Raw genomic sequence first — 22,112 nt, forward strand, 5'->3', positions numbered from 1 at the left:
GAACTGTGTGTGTATGTTTTGCTCCAACTATCCTGTAAGCTCAAGAAGGAACTGTGTCTTATTTATCTCTGTATTCCTCATGCCTGGTCAGGTGAGGTTAGCTGAGTGATTTAACTAAACAGTAAAAGTAACAGGGAAAACAACAAACACCTACACAGCCCTGACTATTTGTGGCTCAAGCTCTCTGCTTGCTAACACATTTACGATAACCCCACATAGATTCTATCTTTACGAAGCTCAGTAAAGTGAGGCTAAAGTACTACCCAAACAGAGTGAAACCCAGCAATGCCTCAAACCCTGTACATCTTTATACTTCCCCTCTGTACTCACAAAAGTTCTTCCATTTCCTGATCCTTATCGCCCATCATTACTGCTGTGGCCGAGATGTAGGGCCACCCCTTGGTGAAGCTGGGCGGGCCCCTGTATTCTTGGAAAGGGGACTTCTTTCTGGGGATGTTGCTGGCTGTTGGCAGGGCCACTGTCCCTCCACCACCTTTACTTACACATCACGTTTCACCATGAGAAGCAGGTCACGGTGGTGGGCAGTTGGATGTGCTCAGGGTCAATGGCTAAGTGACACTTAGGTCACCTTAATAGAACGAGCTCTAAAGTTCTGTTCCCTGCCCCATGTGATCAAAGCCTGCACCACCCTGATGAGAACTCCGAGAAACAAGTGGTGGGTTCAGAAAGGAGGGATTTACAGGAGGGGATCAGCCCCTCAGAAGGATGGTATTCAGCACGTGGCCGTAAGAGTTCACAGCCATGGGCCAAGGGATGGTCCCTGGAAAGGGGCCGGATACATAAATCCCAGCTTGGATACCGCACATGGACAATGAAGATTTTCTTTGGTGAGAAAGAGTACAGGTTTTTTAAACAAGATTTTATGCAAAGGACCAGGACTTATAGGAAAGCCAGCTAGCTGCCCTGGTTTGTTACAGAGTGTAAACATCGATTAACATTAGCCAAAGGATCTAAGTCCTCCAAGGACAGGAAGTTTGAAAAGGAACCATATTGTGGAACCAAATGGGATCAGAGGAATAGAGTCAGCTAGTGAAGCAGCTGAACAGCAGCAGGGACTCACCACACAGACCCTCAGACGGGACACGCTAGTGAAGGGCCTCCTCACATTGGGAAAAATCAACCGTGAGGTTTGTGAACATTAAACAGGCCTGTTTTCAGGAAATCAAGCCAAAGTGTCACACTACAGTCTCTTAGGAGAACAAAGAGTATTGAAACATATCCTTATATTTTACATGCTCAAAAGGCTTTTCCATAACAAACCGAATGTCATAGATGAGAAGTGAGCAATGTTCATGGCACAGGAAGGGTGTGACCTGTCATGATTCAGAAAGATCACATATGATACAATCCATGAGCCACTAAGGTTGCAGGCTCAAGGCTGGTAGGAGGAAAGTGTCTGGTCTCTCAGCTTCAGGTTTTCCTCTGAGTTTTTAAACAATAAAAAAGAAAATGAAAAGATAAAGAGGCAAACTAAAAAAAGAGCAAGATAGAGGACTGAAAGTTCAAAAGGATCAATGAAGCCAACATAAAATGTGAGATACATGAAGTAAGGCCAACTCAATAAAATAAAAATGTTAAAGTCCTAAGGCGTTTAAAAAAATTTTTATTTAATAGCTAAACTGGGATGTGATAAAAATGCAAGTGACAGAATAAACTAATGAGGTAAGCGTGAAGACAAATTCTGCATGACAGACAAGAAACCCAAACATCACCACTTTCACAAGGCCATCAGTGTTCCCTGGACCAAGGGCCCAGTGGTGGTCAGCAGCCAGTCCAAATGCTTGAGACTCCCCACAAGGAGAGTACCAGGGTGGGATGGGAGGACTGAAGCAAGGCCCCCTTTGCCCACAGCCTCCCAGCAATCAGCCCTCAGGTGCTGAGCCACCCCCGACTACTCCTCAATGCCACCCACAAATTCTTCATCCCATGCTCCTGTTTGAGAAAGAGAAAGTAGAAGAGCTGAGAAGTGAACAAGAGAGGGGATTAGAGAAAGGAATTCTGTTTTACTTCTGAACAACAAACTTCAATGACAATCAATAAACTTTTTAAGTTATTGATTACTTATTAACTTATTACTTTAAGTAGCTCTTAGAGCATCAACTACCCCTGAAGTACCTTAACTGTACTAAATTTCTAGAAAGGGAATAGCAAAGAAGGATGGGAAAGATACAGAAACCTAACCTGCTTTCATTTAAAGCCATCTATTTCAGACTCAATATTGCTCACCCTCACATCTTACTATCAAACTGTCCAAGGGTGAGGAAACGGTCAAAGCAGATACACGCTCAGCCTAGTAAGCAGCCATCCCAGGACCTGCCTGGCTCCAGAGTCCAGATCCTGGGGAAAACCTCTCCTGGTGAATGTCTTCTGTTACTTGGACTCATCCCTAGGCAGGTTCCAATAACATCAGAACTCTGTCCTAAGGAGGGGCTTCCCTGGTGGCTCAGACGGTTAAGAATCTGCCTGCAATGCAGGAGACCCATCCTGGGTCAGGAAGATCCCCTGGAGAAGGCAATGGCTACCCATTCTAGTATCCTTACCTGGAGAATCCCATGGACTGAGAAGCCTGGTGGGCTATAGTCCATGGGGTCGCAAAGAGTTGGACACAACTGAGTAACTAACACTACACTCTGTCCTGAGGAGACCTCCAGCTGACCATTTGATAAAGGAGAATGTTAAAAAAAAAAAAAAAAAGAAATGAAACAGAAAGTACAGCAGAAAGTCCTCCTGAAAGAGCTAAACCCATTTTTAATGTTGAATAGATTCTAGGTGTGGGGAAAAAAAAAAGACATCATGCAGTCACAAATTATCACCAAAAGACTAAAGGCTATTGAGTTTTACGGACTGAATCAATAAGGGCTTCCCTGGTGGCTCGGTTAGTAAAGAGATCGCCTGCAAGGCAGAAGACCCAGGTTTGATCCCTGGGTCAGGAAGATCCCCTGGAGAAGGAAATGGCAACCCACTCCAGTACTCTTGCCTGGAGAATCCCATGGACAGAGGAGCCTGGCGGGCTACAGTCCATGGGGTTGCAAAGAGTCAGACACGACTGAGGGACTAAACCACCATCAGGAGGAAGACGGAAGCAAAGTCTAGTGAGCTAATGTGTCATCGGATCCCAGAAGCTCAGCAAACATCAGCATCAACCCACGGCTCTGCCTGGCACTGAGACACAGCGGAAAGGATTGGGCACAGCACCCGTCACACAACTAGGGCAGAAAGCAGGCCTTTCACTGCCCTTCTACCATGGATATTCTTCCAAGAGCCAAACAGCAGGGCCGATATTTGGCAGCTTGTGCCAAGTCCTAAGATGCTCGTCTGTTTCATGAGCAGCATTCCCATGACCAGGACGGGGACAGTGTGGGTGGTGGTAGCAGCCAGAGCCCAACTCCCTAGATTCAAAATCATCTTCTCTGATGCTCCAGGGTGGCTGAAGTCAACCCGGGAGATGGGCAGCCCACTCTTGGTGTAACTGGGTGAGGTCCAGAGGTGGAGAATTAGGCTCAGCAAATGTAAGGCCCATGAGGCAAAAAAAAATAAATCTCACCACCCACCCAGACAGGAGAGGCAGAACTCCCACGACATTACACTGTTCCTACAGGAATCAGGGTACACATAAAATTAGTCATCTAATGGAAGTTCAAGGGTGTTGTTTTTCTAAAATTAAAAGAGACACAGAGAGAGATGAAGAGCGAGAGACCGAGAAGGCAGTGTCTTTTCTCTTAATCCTGTACCCTCCAGCTCCCTATTCGACATTGAGAGCTCAGTCACACGGGCATCTATGGGGAGGGTAGCTGATGCAAGGACTTGCTTCTCACGTGCCTGATGCTCTCACAGTGGCTTTGCATCCAACATCCCACGGGGGGCTTTGGGCAGAAAACAACTAGCAGGGAGAGCTTTACATATCACGTGACAGGTTCCACATCCATACAAAACTTCATACTTTTCAAAAACGTTTTCATAACCATAGAAATCTTTTAACAATAATTTTGGCGCTAGTGGTAAAGAACCCACCTGCCAATGCAGGAGACTTAAGAGATACCAAGTTCGATCCCTGGGTTGGAAAGAGCCTCTGGAGGAGAAAAAGGCAACCCACTGCAGAATTCCTGCCTGGAGAATCCCCATGGACAGAGGAGCCTGGAGGGCTACAGCCCATGGGGTTGCAAAGAGTCTGACCCGATGGAAGCGACTTAGCATGCATGCGTGATTCTTCCTGCTCCTCATCTTCCAACTCTGATGTCACCACCATGTCTCCTATGCTCCACCCTAAAACCCCACTTAGGAAAGACTTCAAAGGAATGTGTCTCCAGGAAAACCACCCTTCACACCCATCCCTCTGCCTTTACCTCTCCTCTGATGGGTGCAGTGGGACCTACCTCACCTCCCCCACACAGACCACAATGCCAGCAGGCCTCCACCCTGAATTCCACTGCAGCTCGCTGGACAGGCAGGGCCAAACCCCCAGCAGGCCCAGTGTGGTCCATGCCTGCAGTCAGCCCAGAGCATGAGTCGGCGGAACTTCTGTTAAGGATCAGTGTTGCAGGTCCTCCTCTGTCCCCAGTAAGTGTAAACGGACTCAGGTGCTGTCAGACGTCAGTCTGTACTGAAAAGCAGCTGAATGCTCTCCCTCCCTGCTCGTCTTCATTTAAGATAAACCAGAAGGGGGAAATGTCAGAATGTGGCCTGTCACTGGCACAGGAAAGGCTCCCAGGTGGTTCTCCCGAAAGAAAGAAGGATTTGGGATTAAGACCCTGGGGACACGTTTGCTCTCTTCTTACTTCTGAGTCCTTTTGGCTTCCCAGGAGGTGTTATTGGTAAGGAACTTGCCTGCCAATGCAGGAGACATAAGAGACATGGGTTTGATATCTGGGTCAGGAAGATCCCCTGGAGGAGGAAATGGCAACCCATTCCAGTACTCTTGCCTGGAGAATCCCATGGACAGAGGAGTCTGGTGGGCTACAGTCCATGGGGTTGCAAAGAGTTGGACATGACTGAGCGACTGAGCACACACATGGCCCACTTATCAAAGAGAAGACAATCTTTGAGATGAGCAGGTAAGGGGGTACCTGGCTACACCCTTGGCCCAGAGCTTGGATGTACTGACCAGGAGCAGACAGAGCAGGCCAGTGGGCAGGTTGATTGCATGATGTTCGTGAGAAGTTCTTCTTATATCCTCACCAACACCGAAAGGGCTCAACAGTCCTTTTGTGCAACATGTTAGAGAAACCTATACCTGCTTGAGGCACAGTATCTAAAACACCTAATTCCGTCTGAACAACTTAGGTCAAAACCAAGTCACAGTATGTGAGTAGAAGAAAGAACAAATAAATAGAAGAAGAGCTGCTGGCTTAACTCTGCTTATCTGATGGGGAGACACCTATCAAGGTCTTCTGTACTTATTAGTAAAATGAGTTTAATGGTTTGTTTTTGTGTGCAAGTAATTTTACACATTTAAGAGCACAGTATAAAATATGTATTAGTTAGTTGAAATACATCACCATTGGGCTTGCTGACTGAATGACTGAATAAAAGTATTTCTCAGGTAAATGCTGCTACTATCTAGGATCATAACTGAGAATATAGTATCTGAAAAGCTACAGTTGTTAGAAGAAAGTCACCACATAAATATTAATGAAAGTGTGGTATGCAAAAAAATACACTTTACGTGTTTTTGGTACTTAATATATCTTTCTAAAACAAGAACAGTATGGTTGCTTTCCACTTTAAAATAAAATATCTTCACTCTTAATTGAGAAGTAGCATTTTTAGCTTCCTAGTAACTTTAATACTGGGGGGGCGGGGAGGGGAAGAGTGGAGAGGGGAACAAGGAATCAGATGAATTCCTAGAAACTGCATGAGAAGCAAATCTCCATGGCGTCATTGAACTGAATTTTCAACAGTCAAGTCACACCCTTTGGCCAAGTTCCCTTCTTTATGTACATTCAAAGAATCTTTATATAGCTAAATGCGCCACTAAATCCTTCAAGAGTCATTCAAAGGAAGCACTTCCTCCAAATTCTCTCTCATTGCACAAGGTCCAAGCATACACAACAGAAAACGCATTGAAGGGAAGGCCACGAATCCTCGAATTTCAGCTCTGTGACCCGTTCCATATGCAAAAAAGCATCCTTTCCAAGCCACATATGTCTTAGCCCTTATTTTCAATATTAACTGACAATATTTGAAGGCTATAAAGACACCTGGAGAGTGCACAGGAAAAATATATATTTAAGGTAAAATGGAAAGGGGGAAAAAAGATATAGTTCTAATTAGAAAAGAGGAATATGGTCCATCCTTTTTTTTTTTTTCATCATTAAGATATTAAGTGACTCTGAAATGCTGACACCTTTTTCTGTTTCACTACTATTCTATTATGCAGGGTTTCCCTGGTGACTCAGCAGTAAAAGAATATGCCTGCAATGCAGGAGATGCAGTTTCGATCCCTGGATCGGGAAGATCCCCTGGAGAAGGAAGTGACAACCCATTCCAGTATTCTTGCCTGGGAAATTTCATGAATAGAGGAGCTCGACAGGCTAAATTCCATGAAGTCGCAAAGAGTCAGACATGACGACCAAACAACAACCACCACCATCCTATGTAATAGCCTCTGGACAGTTCTTTTAGGTTCTCCTGCATAGGCAAGACAGATTCAATCATATGTTGTTGCCAAAAGGGCCGGTTTGCCGGGAATGGCCATAAATTTAAGCCTCAGAGACTCAAAGGAATGAAGTGGGATGATAGGTGAAGAGAATGAAGCCGTGGAAGCACACAGGAAAACCGGTCCCACTGAAGACAACCACTCTTTCTCACGTCCTATGTTAGCACAAGTGTGTCAATGATGCAAAGCCAGCTCTCTGATGCCTGGACACAATGCAGACCCCTAACGGGTCATTGCTGTCACCAGACACTCAGAGCATGAGTTTGTTACCAGAAATTTGACCCAGTAGAGAGGGCCAAATGGGAGAGATGTGAGCAGTTCTACAGTAACTGTACAGTAACTGTTTCCTTCCATTTCTGTTTATCCCTTCTGTTCCAGCCCTCTGTAGGAGAATTATTTTCTGTATAAACAAATTCATCAAGTTAACTTATTCAAGGATGGAAATAACCGGTATCACATAACGTTCTGCAAAACAAAATTGCCACTGCTGTATTCCAGGGCTTATAGCAACCTGCTCCAGCAATTCAACCCCAGCACTGACATAACCCAAACCTCCCATTACCTTCATCACTGCATATTCAATTTACATAATTATTCTTCTATGCTATTCAGAATTTACATGCGGTTGTGTGCAATCTGCTTATCCTTGTTTGGGGGACGCTTTTTCCTTCCTAGCCTTAGATGAGACCACAACTCGAGTGTCTCTGCTCACCTGACCAGCAGAAACACTGCAGCTCAGCAAAACAATGGGTTGGCTTGTTAATTAAGTCAATGACAATCACTGTTCAGTTACCATATTCTCGGACAGCCACGCTCATCAGATCATCAACAACAGGAAAACCTCTCTCAGGCATGTCCTCACCACACTTCATCCTAAGTTGGCAAGTGGCCGGTTAAGAGGTCAAGTCACTGGGGCCAGCAAAGCTGCCACCTACGATCTTGGTGGCCCTCCTGGTGGCCGCCCATGTCTCCAGGACATGCCCCCTCCCCACTGGCATTCTCCAGACACTACAGAAGGGCTCCCATCAGTCACTGTCACACCACTTGGGGGAGAACAATTGTCACCTATGGCAGCCGCTGACAGAGACTACTAGTCACAAGAAGGAATAAAAAGTACTAGGCTTTCTTCTTGGGAGAAGATAATCACACACCTTCCCCCTGCTGAAAGCGTGTGACTCTAGGGCAGGGTTGCCACTCAGTCTCAACCATGCTGACCACTCCCCACGCACGGACGCAGACATCAGGCTGAGTGGCCAAGGCCACAGACAAGCAGCACTGAAGGGTCTTCTGAGGATAAAGGCAGAACCTGTACCAAGGAGGTGGGGGAGGGGCCGGGAAAGACTGAATTTGATGCTCCAAGCTCCTAATGGTTGTTTATGGCAACTAGGAATATTTCAACAAGTTTTACTGTTAAAACAGGATAATTTAGAATCTTCCCCAACCTTGGAGAAGGAAACAGCAACCCACTCCAATAATCTTGCCTGAAACATCCCATGGACAGAGGAGCCTGGCAGGCTACAGTCCACGGGGTTCCAAGAGAGTAGGACATGACTTAGCAACTAAACAACGTATCCCACACGGCCTAAGGATGTGCTAAAGTCCATTTTTAAAGACAAGGTCAGTCTGAGGTAGACTGAGAGTTTCAAAGAATACAGCTGGGAATTGATGACCAGTATCCAAGATACAGTGGGGTTTTTTAAATCAATTTTTGCCATTAGGTAATAAACTCAAAACACTAAGATAAAAATTGAAGACAGATATATTTTGAGGCTAGTTTTGGTGATATATTTTCTGAATTCCAGAAAACTTCTTGAGACCATACACTCTTACATTTTAAGTTAAAAAAAAGAAACATTCTTTTTAGATTTTGCAGAAATAAAGCACATGCCTCTTCCTACCAAAAGCACAACACTCAGATTTAAGCAACTGTGTATTTTTAAAACCCCCTTCATAAATCAGACTGAAATTCTAACAGCATCCTCTTGGCTCACATCCCTGTCTTAACACAGTACCTGCAAATAGTAAGCCCCCAATAAAATATTTCTTAAGTAAATGAAAACGAAACTTATAATGGATTTTGAGTTTAGAAGAGTGTTCGTAGTTAGAAAAAAAATAAAGGCTTTCAATTAAGAGATCACATACCGAGGTATCAAAGAATGCTCATAAGTAAATGCAAACATTAAGTTACCTATTAGACCCGATTATTGAATATATGGTTCTCCCTATCTGCAAGGAAGTGGTCCCAGGATCCCGACAGATACCAGAATCCGAGGATACTCAAGTACCTTGTGGAGGGCCAACTGTAACTCAGTTATTTGGGCACCATATAAAGTACTGACAACAAAAGGTTTTTTTTTAATTGCTATGATTCAAATTTTCAAAACACTACAGAATAATGCATTGGGTTGTTTAGATATTTTCAGTGGGAAGTTGAAAATCCCCTTTGTCCTTCCGCTTTGCAGCATCTCTCTAGCCACAGAAACCACGCCCTCTCTGTGTACCTGCTCTTGATACACAGGATCGCCCACAAGCCCAAGGCTGCCTGGCCCGCAAGCTCGCAAAGCAGGGATCCAATGCATCAATCTCAGGGCTCACTGCGCATGCGCGCCACACACGTGTACATTCGCACGTTGGGGGTTGTGGGGGTGCGTGTTTTCTACACGAGTTTTACAAATAGGTTCGGGGTAACCAAGTCCGACCATACTTCCATCTGGAAACTATATTTTATAACATGAGCCATATTCTGAAAAATAGATTCAGATGTTTGGAACTGGTTCAGAACAGTTGTAAGAAGTGTTCAGTACAAATGAAAAAAATTAGTCTTCAATGTCTTTTCCTCTCAGTTTTTCTTACTGAATAAATATGCCTCCTGGGGGGTCAGAGAGTTGGTGGGGAAGTACAGAGGGGAAGGAGGGCGTGTAGGAGGCTTTTTCCCTAGAACCTAAACTACATGGTCTTATCCGAGGCATATCTAATGGGTAACTTGATTTGTCCCACGTCGCCCGCTAGGATCTCCACCCTGCCCTTGGAAGGCTCACTCTGCCTGCCAAATGGGGAGAATTAATTCTCCTGTTTCAACTTCTGGGAAGCAGGACTGAAAAGCCTGATGAAATATAGTGACTCCCCTGGCTTCTATAATCCTTCTTACCCAGTTTGGTACTGTCGCTGAAAATGAGGTTGGTGGTCTAAGCTTACAAACAATTATGCTGATAACCTGGTTCTATTTGTTAAATGCCAGGTTTTCACAAAAATATGACTGATTTTAAATAAGAAACTATTCCTTATCCAGTAACATTTCTAAAAATCTACCACCCAAATTGACAATTCATAATAATGGGAGTCCTAAATGTGAGAATGAGTTAACACTTCCACTTATTAGTTTGGGTGTGAGAGAAAGAAGCTTAACGAGTGAGGACAAAAATCAGAGGGACCCCCGCCCTTGAGCTGCCCCCTCTCCCCCCATTCCACAGATTGTAACTGTTTGGTGCTTGTGTCTCTACTGTTTGGTGGCGGGGGTTTCTGCCCACAGCCTACCTTGACTTTTTGCTGGATTTGGGTTTTGGCGTGGCAGTTTTTACTTTCTTTTCCTTTGGCTCTTTGGGAATCTTAGGGGCTTTCGGGGTCTTGGGTTCCTTGGGCTCTTTTTTCTCCTTGGGTTCTTTCGGTTCCTTGGGATCTTTTTTTGCCTTCGGCCTTTTCTTTTTCTTTTTCTCTTCTTGGGACCCGTCTAGTGAGTTCCTGTTTAGTTCTTGGTTATCAACCCCACCAGGGAAGTCATCTTTACCAAAGTTTTTACTGGGATCCTCTGCAACAATGTGGTTGTTCTTCTTTTTCTTCTTCTTTTGCTGTGGCTGCTGTTCGATCGACGGCAGGTAATCATCACTCTTCACTAGCTGAACGTTCGGTCCACTAACCTGAGTCATATCCGGCACTGGTTTCTCTAGAAAGGGCTCCGATGGAGAATGCTAAGAGACACAAATAGGAATTGAAATTAGTTTATCATTCTTTGTAGTTTAGAAAGGAACTGAAAGGTAGTGCTGACAGTTCTCAAATTTACTCTACACTCAAGGTAGCAAACTTAACCAACTATACAGTTGTGAAACTTATCATTTTGTCTCATCCAAAAAAACAGATTTCTTTAACAAGAAGGCTTTTAAATGAATAGAGTTAAAGAGAGCAACTTAGTAATACAGTAAAAAAAAAAAAAAATTCTGTTCAAGAGAAAGAAAATTTCTCATTCAATTTAAAGACACTTTCCATGTTCTTAGCACCTGTGTAGGATCTGATGAAGAATGAAACAGCAGCAAAAGCTAAGTCACAAAGAAGGAATTCAAGTGGAATTTTCCCCATGGCAGGAACGGGAACTCTAATTAAAGATGGATAATCAAGTCACTTTTAAAAACAATAGGCAAACTGAGCACTGTAAGAATCAGATACTGTGAAAGTTTGAAGTTCGAGTATAAACACACAAATCTTATACAGTACAAGTCATTTCTAATTTATGTCAAATTAGAAGCATATATGCCAGCTTATATGTGGATAGGGCTCAGTCATAGTTCAGTTGGTAAAGAATCTGCCTGCAACGCAGGACCCAGGTTCAATTCCTGGTTTGGGAAGATCCCCTGGAGAAGGAAATGGCAACCCATTCCAGTATTCTTGCTTGGAGAAACCCATGGACAGAGGAGCCTGGCAGGATACAGTCTATAGGGTCACAAGAGTCAAACACAACTGAGCAACTAAGCACACACATACCAGCTTAATGACTTTGGGTTGGTTAGATTTCTGGTACTGATAGGCAAGGCAGATAATGTTTTTATTAAGTTGTTAAAACATTACATTTCCAAATCTCATCACACAAAGGAAGGGAGGGAAGAAGGGAGCAGGGGGGAGAGAAAGAGATCCCCCCAAACAGTCAATCTGACATGACTTGCAGGAGATTTTTGACATCCACTAAGACCATATCCAGAAATGGTCTTAAATACGGTGGAGAATACCAACACCTGGGACAGGATGCTGACAAGAGGGGTACAGGACAACCTGTCTTCACTGTAAACTAGGACATCTAATGCGCCTTTACATTTCAACGCAATCCTTGAAAATGTTACATCTGCAAGTGTCATTCATTTTCTGCCTTTTTCATATGCTTCTCCAGACACTGGATAGTAACTATAATATAAAGAGCAACAGTAGTAACAGCCACAAGTGTGCACGGGAAACTCCTACCACATGGTGGGCCTATGCTAGGTAAGCACTTTAGCCTGGAACCGGTGCGATCCCTGCGCCAGCCTGGAGAGCTCTCTGCGGACACAGATGCACTCGTGTGATGCATGTGCCCTGGGGCGACAGAGGCAAGTGACAGAACTGGAGCCCGTGCCCGCCCACACAATACCCAAGAGAGGAGCCGCAGGAGAGGCCAGGTCTGCAGAGGATGTGAGAGGAGCTCAGACTGCAATTCAGATTCCAATACAACCAAAATGTGATCATTTACCCCTGATTTTCAGAAAAGAAGTAGAATTTGAGGATGCCGGGTGGCTACCCGAGGCCACAAGGGTGGCGGGCCCGAGGTGTCATCTGAATCTAGGTTTCCTACTAAATCCAGTGCTCGCTCTTCTGCCTGGCTCCTGAAACCTCACCCAGAGGCATCATCCTCATAAGAAAGGTACTGCAAGCTTCACTTTCCAGTGTTCAGTGACCCTCCAAAAATTCAAAGAAAAGAAACCACTGCCAGGAAAGAAACTGGTTGTTCTGTTCCCACTAAAAGCTACTACAGTTACTGGAGGAGCCTACATTCAGTTCTGCAGCTGTGCTGGTGTAAGAGAAAGAGCCAGAGTTAGAGTTGTGAGATCAGAGAGAACATTCTAGTCTGAACCCTGCCATGAGGTATATTATCCAGGGAGAATCATGTCACTTTTTCTTCATCAGCAAAAGGAAGCATTTATTCCAAAGTCTCTTCCAACATCCTACAATAATAGAAAATCTTCAAATGCATATTGCCATTTCTTGGTCAGAGCTGAGAGGGGAAGACCCTGAAGGATGCACAGGAGGAGAATGGAGCCAGCGCAGAAGAGTGGGGATGCACGCTGCTGCAGGGCATGCCCAGGGGTGACAAAACGAGCACGGGAAACATCACCCACCCGCCCTAACAAACAAATGCTTTCAGCAAACACCAACCAAGGACCCAACCAAACTGTCAACAGCTGACATTTGCAGCAACATGGATGAACCCTGAGATAGTCATACTGAGTGAAGTTAAGTCAGACAGAGGAGAAATATCTTATGACATCCCTTATATGCAGGATCTAAAAAGAAATTGTACAAATAAACTTATTTACAAAACACAAAAGAGAATCACAGACTTAGAGAATAAACTTATGGTTGATGGGGAGAAGAATGGGGAGAAGGAATAGTTAGGGAGTTTGGGGTGAACATGTACACACTGTTATATTTAAAATGGTTAACCAACAAGGACTTACTATATAGCGCAGGGAACTCTGCTCAATGCTATGTGGCAGCCTGGATGGGATGGGAGTTTGGGAGAGGATGGATACAAGGGTATGTATGGCTGAGTCCCTTTGTTATTCACCTGAAACTCACAACATTGTTTGTTAATCACCTATACCCCAATACAAAATTAAAAGGTTTTTGTAAATTTTATTATCTGAAAATTAATGGGATCTGATTCAACAGTTTTACTATATCTAAGTTGCTAGAGTAGAATTAATTGTTAAATATTATTTCCTCATGTAAGAACAATGGAAAAAGCCAGATCTTTTCATAAGACACATGGAGATCAAACTTATTTGGGACAAGCTATTTGTCAGGAAACAGAAGAGAAGGCATTTCCTGGAAGGGGAAGGAAAGAGGAAAGTCTCTGAGTAAACAATGCTTACAGCTTAGAATGGTGAATTAATTCCAGGTATGTGTACCTTTCTCTAATCTGCATGGCATTAACTCGGGTAACCAGATGCCAGCTTCTGATGAGAGATACCTGTTCCACAGATGTGAGTCAGAAAAGGCATATAACACATAATACCAGAAGTCGGAAAATTCATCTGCACTTTAGCATACAAATCATTTTGGATGCTCCTTTCAGTAACAAATGAAGCCGTAAATTAGAATCCCTTAAAAATTTAATCTTCTGTGGGGGGTGGGGGGGAGACACGTAAAGACCAAATACAAAAAAGATATGAAGGCAGTTTGATAGGCAGCAGAATTCTGTTTGAACACTGCTTGAAGTTGGGTGGGAAAGGTGCTCGGAAATATTATAGTGTTTACCAGACCCACATCTCCTTAAATCTTTTAGGGAAAAGCTGTTTTTGTAAACATTTAACAAAGAACAGATGGCCTGCCTTAATCATGCAGGGGAAAAAACCTGGAGCTCAGAGTAATACCCTGACAAAGTCTCCCAGGTCCGGCCCCCTCACCCTCCCCCCCAAAAACGCATGGTACAGTCTTCTCTAATGCTATTTAATTTTACAGCAGACATTTTCCCATCATTTCCCACTGCCTGACAGGTAATCAATCCCATTAACATCTGATATCACCATATAGGGCATTCCTAAAACCTCTCATTTATTAGGGCAAATGCAGAGAATGTTAGATACCAAAGGTATTTTGAAATACACTCTTTAGGACTTCCTGCTTGATGCATTTTCTATCATAGTTCCATGTGCCTGTTGGAGAATTATGGAACATATAAGGACTGTGCCAGGCACTTTTGGAACTGAAACAGAGTGACTGATATTTGAACAATAAATAAAAATCATCCAAGGTGTGTGCTATCCAAAAAAATTACCATAAACTAAAGATGATCATTTTTATCCTTAACTCTATGTTTCATAAACATATAAATCAGGCAAACACAGAAACAAGTTTCCTCATGTAAAACAGCAGAACAGACAGTTTGTAAATTTAACCAAAGGAGAGATGGGGTGAGGGAGGCAAGGCCAATCCCTCTGTTACCTTTAAGCAAAGATGAGCCCAAAGGCTCAGGAACCTTCAACAGAACATTAAAAAAATGCATAAGGGACTTCCCTGTCGGTCCAGTGGTTAAGATTCTGAACTTCCCTTCAGGGAGCATGGGTTCAATCCCTGGTCAGGAAACTAAGATCCCACATGCCACTCAGTGTAGGCAAAAAAAAACACCCCAAGAAGACACTTTACATCCGTCTCCACTGTGTTTTCCCTCCAACATGAACCAGCATTTTCTGACTTCAAAGGCTATCTTATTTAACCATGTTTTTTCTTAATTATAGTCTTGAAGCCTCAACTTGCTCTCAAGGTTGGTGACCATGAGTTAGTAAATAGCGTGCAATGTTTCCAACACGGACAATCCCTGCAAACCAACACCGTTCTGTAATACCAGACGTCTGTGGACAAACATTCTACTCAGTGAGTGACACAATACATCTAAAACCAAAATGCTACTTTATAATAAAGAGAAGATACTACCAACTAGATGAGATGACACAGCACTTCCGGGGTAAACATCCCGTCCCACAAAGTAGGCTGAAGGGAGGCAGGCACTTGGGCGCTCAGAGAAACTGAGATCCAGGGGGAGAAGCGGCAGGAAAATTGAGCCGCACGTGACAACAGGTGCAAGCTCAAAACACTCAACTATGATTGGAATGGCTTGTAAAAATACAAATATTAAGTAGCCATTTAAGACTAAAAAGTACAGGGACTTCCCTGGCAGTCCAGTGGTTAGGACTCTGCACTTCCCCTGCAGGTTCAATCCTTTGGTCGGGGAACTGGGGTCCTGCAAGCCACATGGAGTGGCCAAGAGACGGGGTGGGGGAAAGACTGAAAAGTACGATCTGGTTGTTGGAGGTTTTTTAAATGGCTTTGGAGACAAGTTCCCATTACTAGTTCTCTTCACTTCTACTTTTCCAGTATTCCACAGGCTCTCAGTCCCTCTACACTCTTAAAAATGAATTCTGGTATGAACACTACAGCTCAATCTCCAGTCTAAATGTACCAGGATTCAACAGAGCATTTAGCAAAGGTCTCGTAAATTCCACTGAGATTTAAACATCTTTTTCTGGTTGATGACATTGACAGAAAGACCATCTCAGTAATACCTGGTGCTCAAATCACTCATTCATGCAACAAACATTTGAGGATGTGACAGTGAACCAGGGAGCCTGGGTGCCTGCTGCATGAGGGCAGAGCACATCACCCAGCAGACACCAAGGCGGCTTCCTGGAAAAACACACGGTTCAGGGAGGCAAACACTGGCCAGGGGTTCCTTCCTCAACGGACCAGCCGGAGCAACAAACCACGTCTAGGACATGGTGGACTAAAGACACAAAAATGCCTCACAGGGAGCTTTCAAAACTTTAAGACAGTTTTCAAAACTGTTCGAGAGGAGATCAAGATGAACAGGTATTAGTCTGAATGATCAACTGAAATAATTTTTAACTTTCATCCTTTGATATAAAATTACAAGGACAGGAACAAGGACAGAATCAAGGATCAGAATATTTTCTGTTGGACCAAATTTGGTATCAAGAGTCAGGGACTCAAGCTCAAGCCTTTCCTATACCAGTTAGTTTTATTCAGCTCATTTAAAAAGACCATTTCCAAGGAAAAAATATCAAATGAACACTTTTATGAACACAAGACACAAAAATGAACAGTACCACACTTGTTGGTCATATGACTTGAGAAGGCAAAAAGTATACAAAAAATTTTTTCTAAGTTTAGGATTTTAAAAAGTGTTCCGAGAAAAGAAGACTCAAGTCATGGGAGTTTTGAGAATTCTGGGTTAAACAATGTTAAGCATTTTTCTTTACTGCAAAACTCTTCAAATCCTTACTACACTCTGAAGAGGGACAGGACACAGTGTGCCATACAGATATTAAACCATGGCATTCTTTGTCCAAGAATATCTTGAATAAAAATGTTTTTTAAAATGTACTCTGGATTTAAGCAGCTAAAGCAGAGCAAATCCATCACCTCTGTGGGAGGAATGTGCGAGACAGAGAAAGAGGGCTTGTCTTCAAGCAGTGGTTACCAAATATGTTAGAAGATAGTATATGACTCTATGAATAAATACAAATTTTATATAAATGCACTGAAAACAGCTTACTCGATTATGGTCATATGTAGGAATAAAACAAGGACATTAGTATAATCATATAATCCACTGACTTATACAATTTCCATTATAATATATATATGCTGTGAAGATAAGTTAAATAAAATTTTTAAATATACTAATTTATCTTAGTGGGTCCCCCAGAGTCATTGATTTTAGACATGAAGAAAAAATCTAGTTACTGTGAAGTATCTCATTTAAAAATCATCTGAAGGCATTTTGACAGCATTTACACTGGAAGTGCATTTTGAATGAGAAGAGTCCAAAACAATGAAAATATTGAACCAACTGGTCGTGTGAAATTCAGTGTTAAACACCTTCCCATCACACAGTGAATCCTGGCCACCTTGCAGTGCTCAGGGTGAAACTACATCACAGGGAGTGTCTCTGGCCTCTGTAACGTGTGTGCTGTGGTGCTTCTATGGTCAGCTGGGCCTCAACAGCCCAGCGGTGAGACTCCATCGATGCTGAGAAGTTCTGAGGGGCGTGGACTCCCTCCCAGTGGAGGAGAGCAGGGCGTCTGGCCACTGTTCCTCTCTGTTGCCGCCCTCTCTCTGTGTCTATGCGACCAGACTGTCACGCTGGGCTGGGTGCCACCCTGCGGCCAGGGGAGGTGCCAGCCGGAGGGCACGGCTCTGTGGCCACCATGCCAGTTGGGTAACAGGTCAATTCTACTGCTTAGAAAAAGCACCAGACCAAGTAATCGCCTTACATTTAAAAAGCATATAGTGAGATGAAATGTTTGCCCCATCCAGAACACACACACACACACACACACACACACACACACACACACACACACACACACACACACACACACACACACACACACACACTGAGGGCACAGAGTTACAGTGATGTTAAAGTTCTAAACTTTTCATTTTGTTTTGTTTTGATGTTTCTCCATTGCTTCACAAGTGCTTGGGAAAATCAGCTTAGTTGTTTAGACAAGACTTGAATGTTGTATTAACATGTGTCAGTTCTCCAAAGAGCCTACGCAGTCATCAGACCACACCCTTAACCTTGAGAATCTCCTTCCCCAAAGTACATGTAAAGAAGGGAAACGCATAGGGGTTGAGAAGAGCCTCACTCCTGTGGGCAGGGGAGAAAGAGAAGCCAGCACGAAGACAACACGATTCAAAGCTGCTGAGTGACTTCCTGGGCCGCCTGGACAGCACCCAGAGGGGCAGTCCCTGCAGGCAGCAGGCCCACCCACCCACCCGTAAGGATGACACCCACTCTCCTCCTGCAGCTGCCACACCATCCCCCCCACCAAAAAGAAACAAGGTCTGCAACTGTGGCATCGCAATGCCTCTGACTTCCAGTAAGCAACCCAAACTCTGACCCCATTAGAGGAATCTGAGACAGGGCCAAACTTTCACCCTCTTGTTCTGAAGGTCTTTCTTCCTAAAAGCAGTCAATTCTCAAGTGTTATCTGTTATTGGACATTACTTCCTAGAAGTAAAAACAGGAAAGATAACAAATATGCTCGGGGTCCTTAACAAGGTCAACTGTACTGTCTCTCCTTTCCCTCCTGTTTCTTCCTTCACCACCTTGCACAGGGCACCCTGACCTTAACAGGTTCCACTCCACAATCACCAGAGAATGAGAATCTGTAGAACTAATCCCAGTTACAGGGGCATTCCTCTTCCTTATTTCCAGTTATCTCTAAGGTCCGTACTGTTCTCAAAAGGCTGTCTGGATGCTTGAATTTGGCAGCAGACACCCAGAGCTGAAGCCACTGAGCTCACTAGGGATCAAGCTCAGCAAAACACAAGACAACAGTGCTTCCGGGCTGGTCGACATGTTTTGCATAAATAGATCCTATTCAAGCCGCTAAGGACAAAGACCAAATTTACATACCAAAAATAGTTTAGTTCAATTCAATCGTTTGGTTTTTTTTTTTTACTGTACACTTCCTTTGTTGTTCTCTTTTTTTTTTTTTTTGCTATCACTGGTATACCTAAAGTTAGTTGATCCTTGCGTTAGAAAGGGGGAATGTATGGAGTTTGGCTCTGGAAGAGCAATTCATTCCACATTTGCACTTAGTCTTCTACTAGCCTAAAAAGATCAGGGTTAAAGGTAACTTACGATGCTGCTCCTATGAACTTAAAAAGTCAAACCTCAATAGACTGAAAGGAAAGGGTGTCTTTACCTAACACAGAACAATCCCAGGGGTTTGTGTAGAAAAGGGAATAGAACAGTCTTTAAAGGGGAAAAAAAATCCATTTGTATGGAGCTCAGTCCATGGGGTCGCTAAGAGTCGGACACGACTGAGCAACTTCACTTTCACTTTTCCCTTTCATGCACTGGAGAAGGAAATGGCAACCCACTCCAGTATTCTTGTCTGGAGAATCCCAGGGATGGGGGAGCCTGGTGGGCTGCCATCTACGGGGTCGCACAGAGTCGGACACAACTGAAGCGACTTAGCAGCAGCAGCAGCAGCAGCAGCAGCAGTAATAAAGCTAATTTACACGGAGTAAGTTCTCCAGGACTCAAGCTTGTGAGTCTAGCAAAAGATCTAGTTGGCAATAAATGCTTAATGATAGACTACTTTGCTTCTATTTAAAAAAAAAAAAATTGTTCACATCTTGTAGGAGGCAGAATTCTAAGGTGACTCCACAATCTCCACCTGCTGGCAACGAGGGGGATCCATGGCTGCTGACCAGCAGACATGGCCAAGCTGAGAAGGACTCACAGGTATGATTAGAAACCCCAAATCAGTTGGCTTTGAGTTACTCAAAGGGGAGAGGAATGCGGTGGGCCTGACTTAATCAGGGAGCTTGTGAAGAGGGTGTGGGTCCCCCCCTTGAGGGCCAGACACTCCTTGCTGCCAGCTGAGAGGAACCCACCATGGTTAGGAGCCAAGGGCAGCCCCCAGGGGTCACAGCCCCCAGGCCACACAGCTACCCAAAGTAAATTCGGCCCACAACCCCGGTGGACCCAGAAGTCAATCCCTGCCCAGCCAAGACTCCAGATGTAAACACAGTCCCAACTCCTGATGGTAGCCTGAAGAGGCCCCAAGCACAGGAGCCAGCTGAGCTGGGCTCAAATCCTGACTCACAGAAACGGAGGAGAAGAACACGGTATTGTCTGAAGCCACGAAATCTGTGGTAATTTGTTATGCAGCAACAATGCATACCTTAAAATCCCCAGCCACTCACATCTTAACTTTTTTTCAGTCTTTCCCCCTCCCCATCCCAGATCCCCCTTGCATGTAGACATCCCCCCGTCCACAGGAGGACAGAGAACACAACAGGACTTGTTCATCCCTTCGTGATGCTGCTCTGCTGATGGTGACACTGAGCCCTCTGTGCCAAGCACCACTCCGGCCTCACAACCCACCTGGGGAAATTATCTCCATTTGATAAATGGGAAGACTGAGGCACACAGAGAGGTGATGCATTTGTCCAAAGTCACAAAAAGCTAGTTACAAGAGTCAAGATTCAAGCCAGGTCACCTCTCTGCAGAGCCCATGTCTTATCTACTACACCTACTATCTAATCACTGCAGCTCACTCATTCCTGTGAAAATCGCTCAGTCGTATCTGACTCTCTGTGACCCCACAGACTGTAGCCCGCCAGGCTCCTGGAGTGGGTAGCCATTCCCTTCTTCAGTGATCTTCCCAACCCAGGGATCAAACCTGGGCCTCCTGCACTGCAGGCAGATACTTTACCATCTGAGCCACCAGGGAAGCCCATGCCTGTTGACGTGTCTTCAGAGAGGAGGAAGACGTAATGACACAGACAGCTTGTGCGAGGTACCAGCTGGACAGAGGTGGGACCCACTCCAACAGGAAGAACCCAGATGAAATGAAGGGTGTAGCTGCTACAGGCAGGCTGGAGTCTGACACTGAGATAGTCAAGCAGCACTGAAAGCATCACAAGGAGAAGATTTTTTTTTTTTAAATCGCTTTGTTCAAATTTTAAAAAAGAAAGGAGAAAAAGAAAAGAAACTGCACTACAAGCAATATTAAAGGTTCCTGATGTGTATTTTAACAGAAAGTTTACTGCACCTTAGAAACAGTTGGTTTAACACTTAAAGGGGATTGTGTCCCCATGACTCCTTCCAGCTGGAACTACACATGAAACAGAAGATACTAAAGCAATTAAGTATTTTATAAACACTGCTGAGGGGTCAAAAAGAGGGAGGTTCATTCACTGACTAATAACGCAGTAATAAACAAACAGCAATGTTATGCAACTGAGAAAATTATTATAATTGAATCTACACAGCTGGGCAAGAAGAGAAGGCTGGTTATGTATATCAGCTCACAAATGCTTTGTGTGGGTAGGTTTTAGTTCTAGAGCTGGTTCAGAATGAAGACCCTTCTACAGTCAAGACTTTTTTTTCTCCAACCGAACACGATTCCACAATTACAACTGCAGGAGGGAAAAGAACTCAATGAATTGCCCACCAATTATTTGCTCCCGTTTATACTACAGAGGGGTCCCTGTGTACCGAGTGGACAGGAGGTAAAGCTTTCTCATGATGCACTCATTTCAGATCTCTTCCAGAGACATTTTACCTTGTTTGTGCACAGCCGTATGAATAATGAATGACTGTGACTGGGGGCCACATTGGAGGGAAAGCAGCAGAACAAAGTCGCTTCTTACATTTTAACTTTTGGCTCCCACTGCGTTCTTGGAGCTCCCTCCACCTTGATATGTGCCCCTTTGCAGAAGATAGGCAGAGAACACTGCCAATTACTGCACTTAAGTGTACACAGGTGTGTCTAACAGGGTCAGATGAGCGACTCGAACATTTCTCTTGAATTGTTGAAGTTTTAGCATCAGAATCAGAAAAGCATCATTATTCTCTAGGGTTCAAGAACAAGCTGGGTAAAAATCCAACGTCTTTCCATCAGTTAAATGCATTTAAAACACAAACCAAAGCAAAAACAAGCTTCTTTTCTGAGGATCCTTCTAACTAGATGTTACCCTTTATTACTACATGAATTCTTTTCTTAATTAAGTGACTCCATCTCAACAAATCTGTGATCTATGTCAGGTTCCCATCTGCCTAAAACCTAACTCGCCTGAAACTCAGAAGAATGATTAGCTAACCACCAGGGCAGAGGTACCAATGTATTTTCGACAGGCACACATTTTACACTGATGATATCTATTTTTATGAGATAAAAGTACTAAAGCTTTAACGGTGGCAATTAAAACAGCCAAGAGTTTGAGCAGCTCCATGGCTGAGTCACAGACCTTTTACCTATAATGGGATCCATTATATCCCTGAGCTCAGTGTGAGGGAGTAAAAGAGGAACGGATTTTTAAATATGGTGATAAAACAGCAGTATCCTCTGAACTAAGCAGCTTTAGTTTAAAC

At 44.0% G+C, this 22,112-nt stretch overlaps 1 protein-coding gene across 4 annotated transcripts in view; it reads right to left on the minus strand.

Moving 5' to 3' along the window:
• CHD7 (chromodomain helicase DNA binding protein 7) overlaps window positions 1–22,112 on the minus strand; it is a 194,147-nt gene that overhangs the window by 76,825 nt on the left and 95,210 nt on the right. For all 4 annotated transcript variants that reach the window (XM_081504339.1, XM_081504337.1, XM_081504338.1 and 1 more), the window contains exon 3: window positions 10,211–10,641. In XM_081504339.1, the coding sequence (XP_081360465.1) occupies window positions 10,211–10,641 (431 nt within the window). The remainder of the gene's footprint in view (window positions 1–10,210; window positions 10,642–22,112) is intronic.

Source organism: Giraffa tippelskirchi, chromosome 6 (assembly GCF_054371585.1).
Source record: "Giraffa tippelskirchi isolate mGirTip1 chromosome 6, T2T-mGirTip1v1.2.pri, whole genome shotgun sequence".
Taxonomy (NCBI): Eukaryota; Metazoa; Chordata; class Mammalia; order Artiodactyla; family Giraffidae; genus Giraffa; species Giraffa tippelskirchi.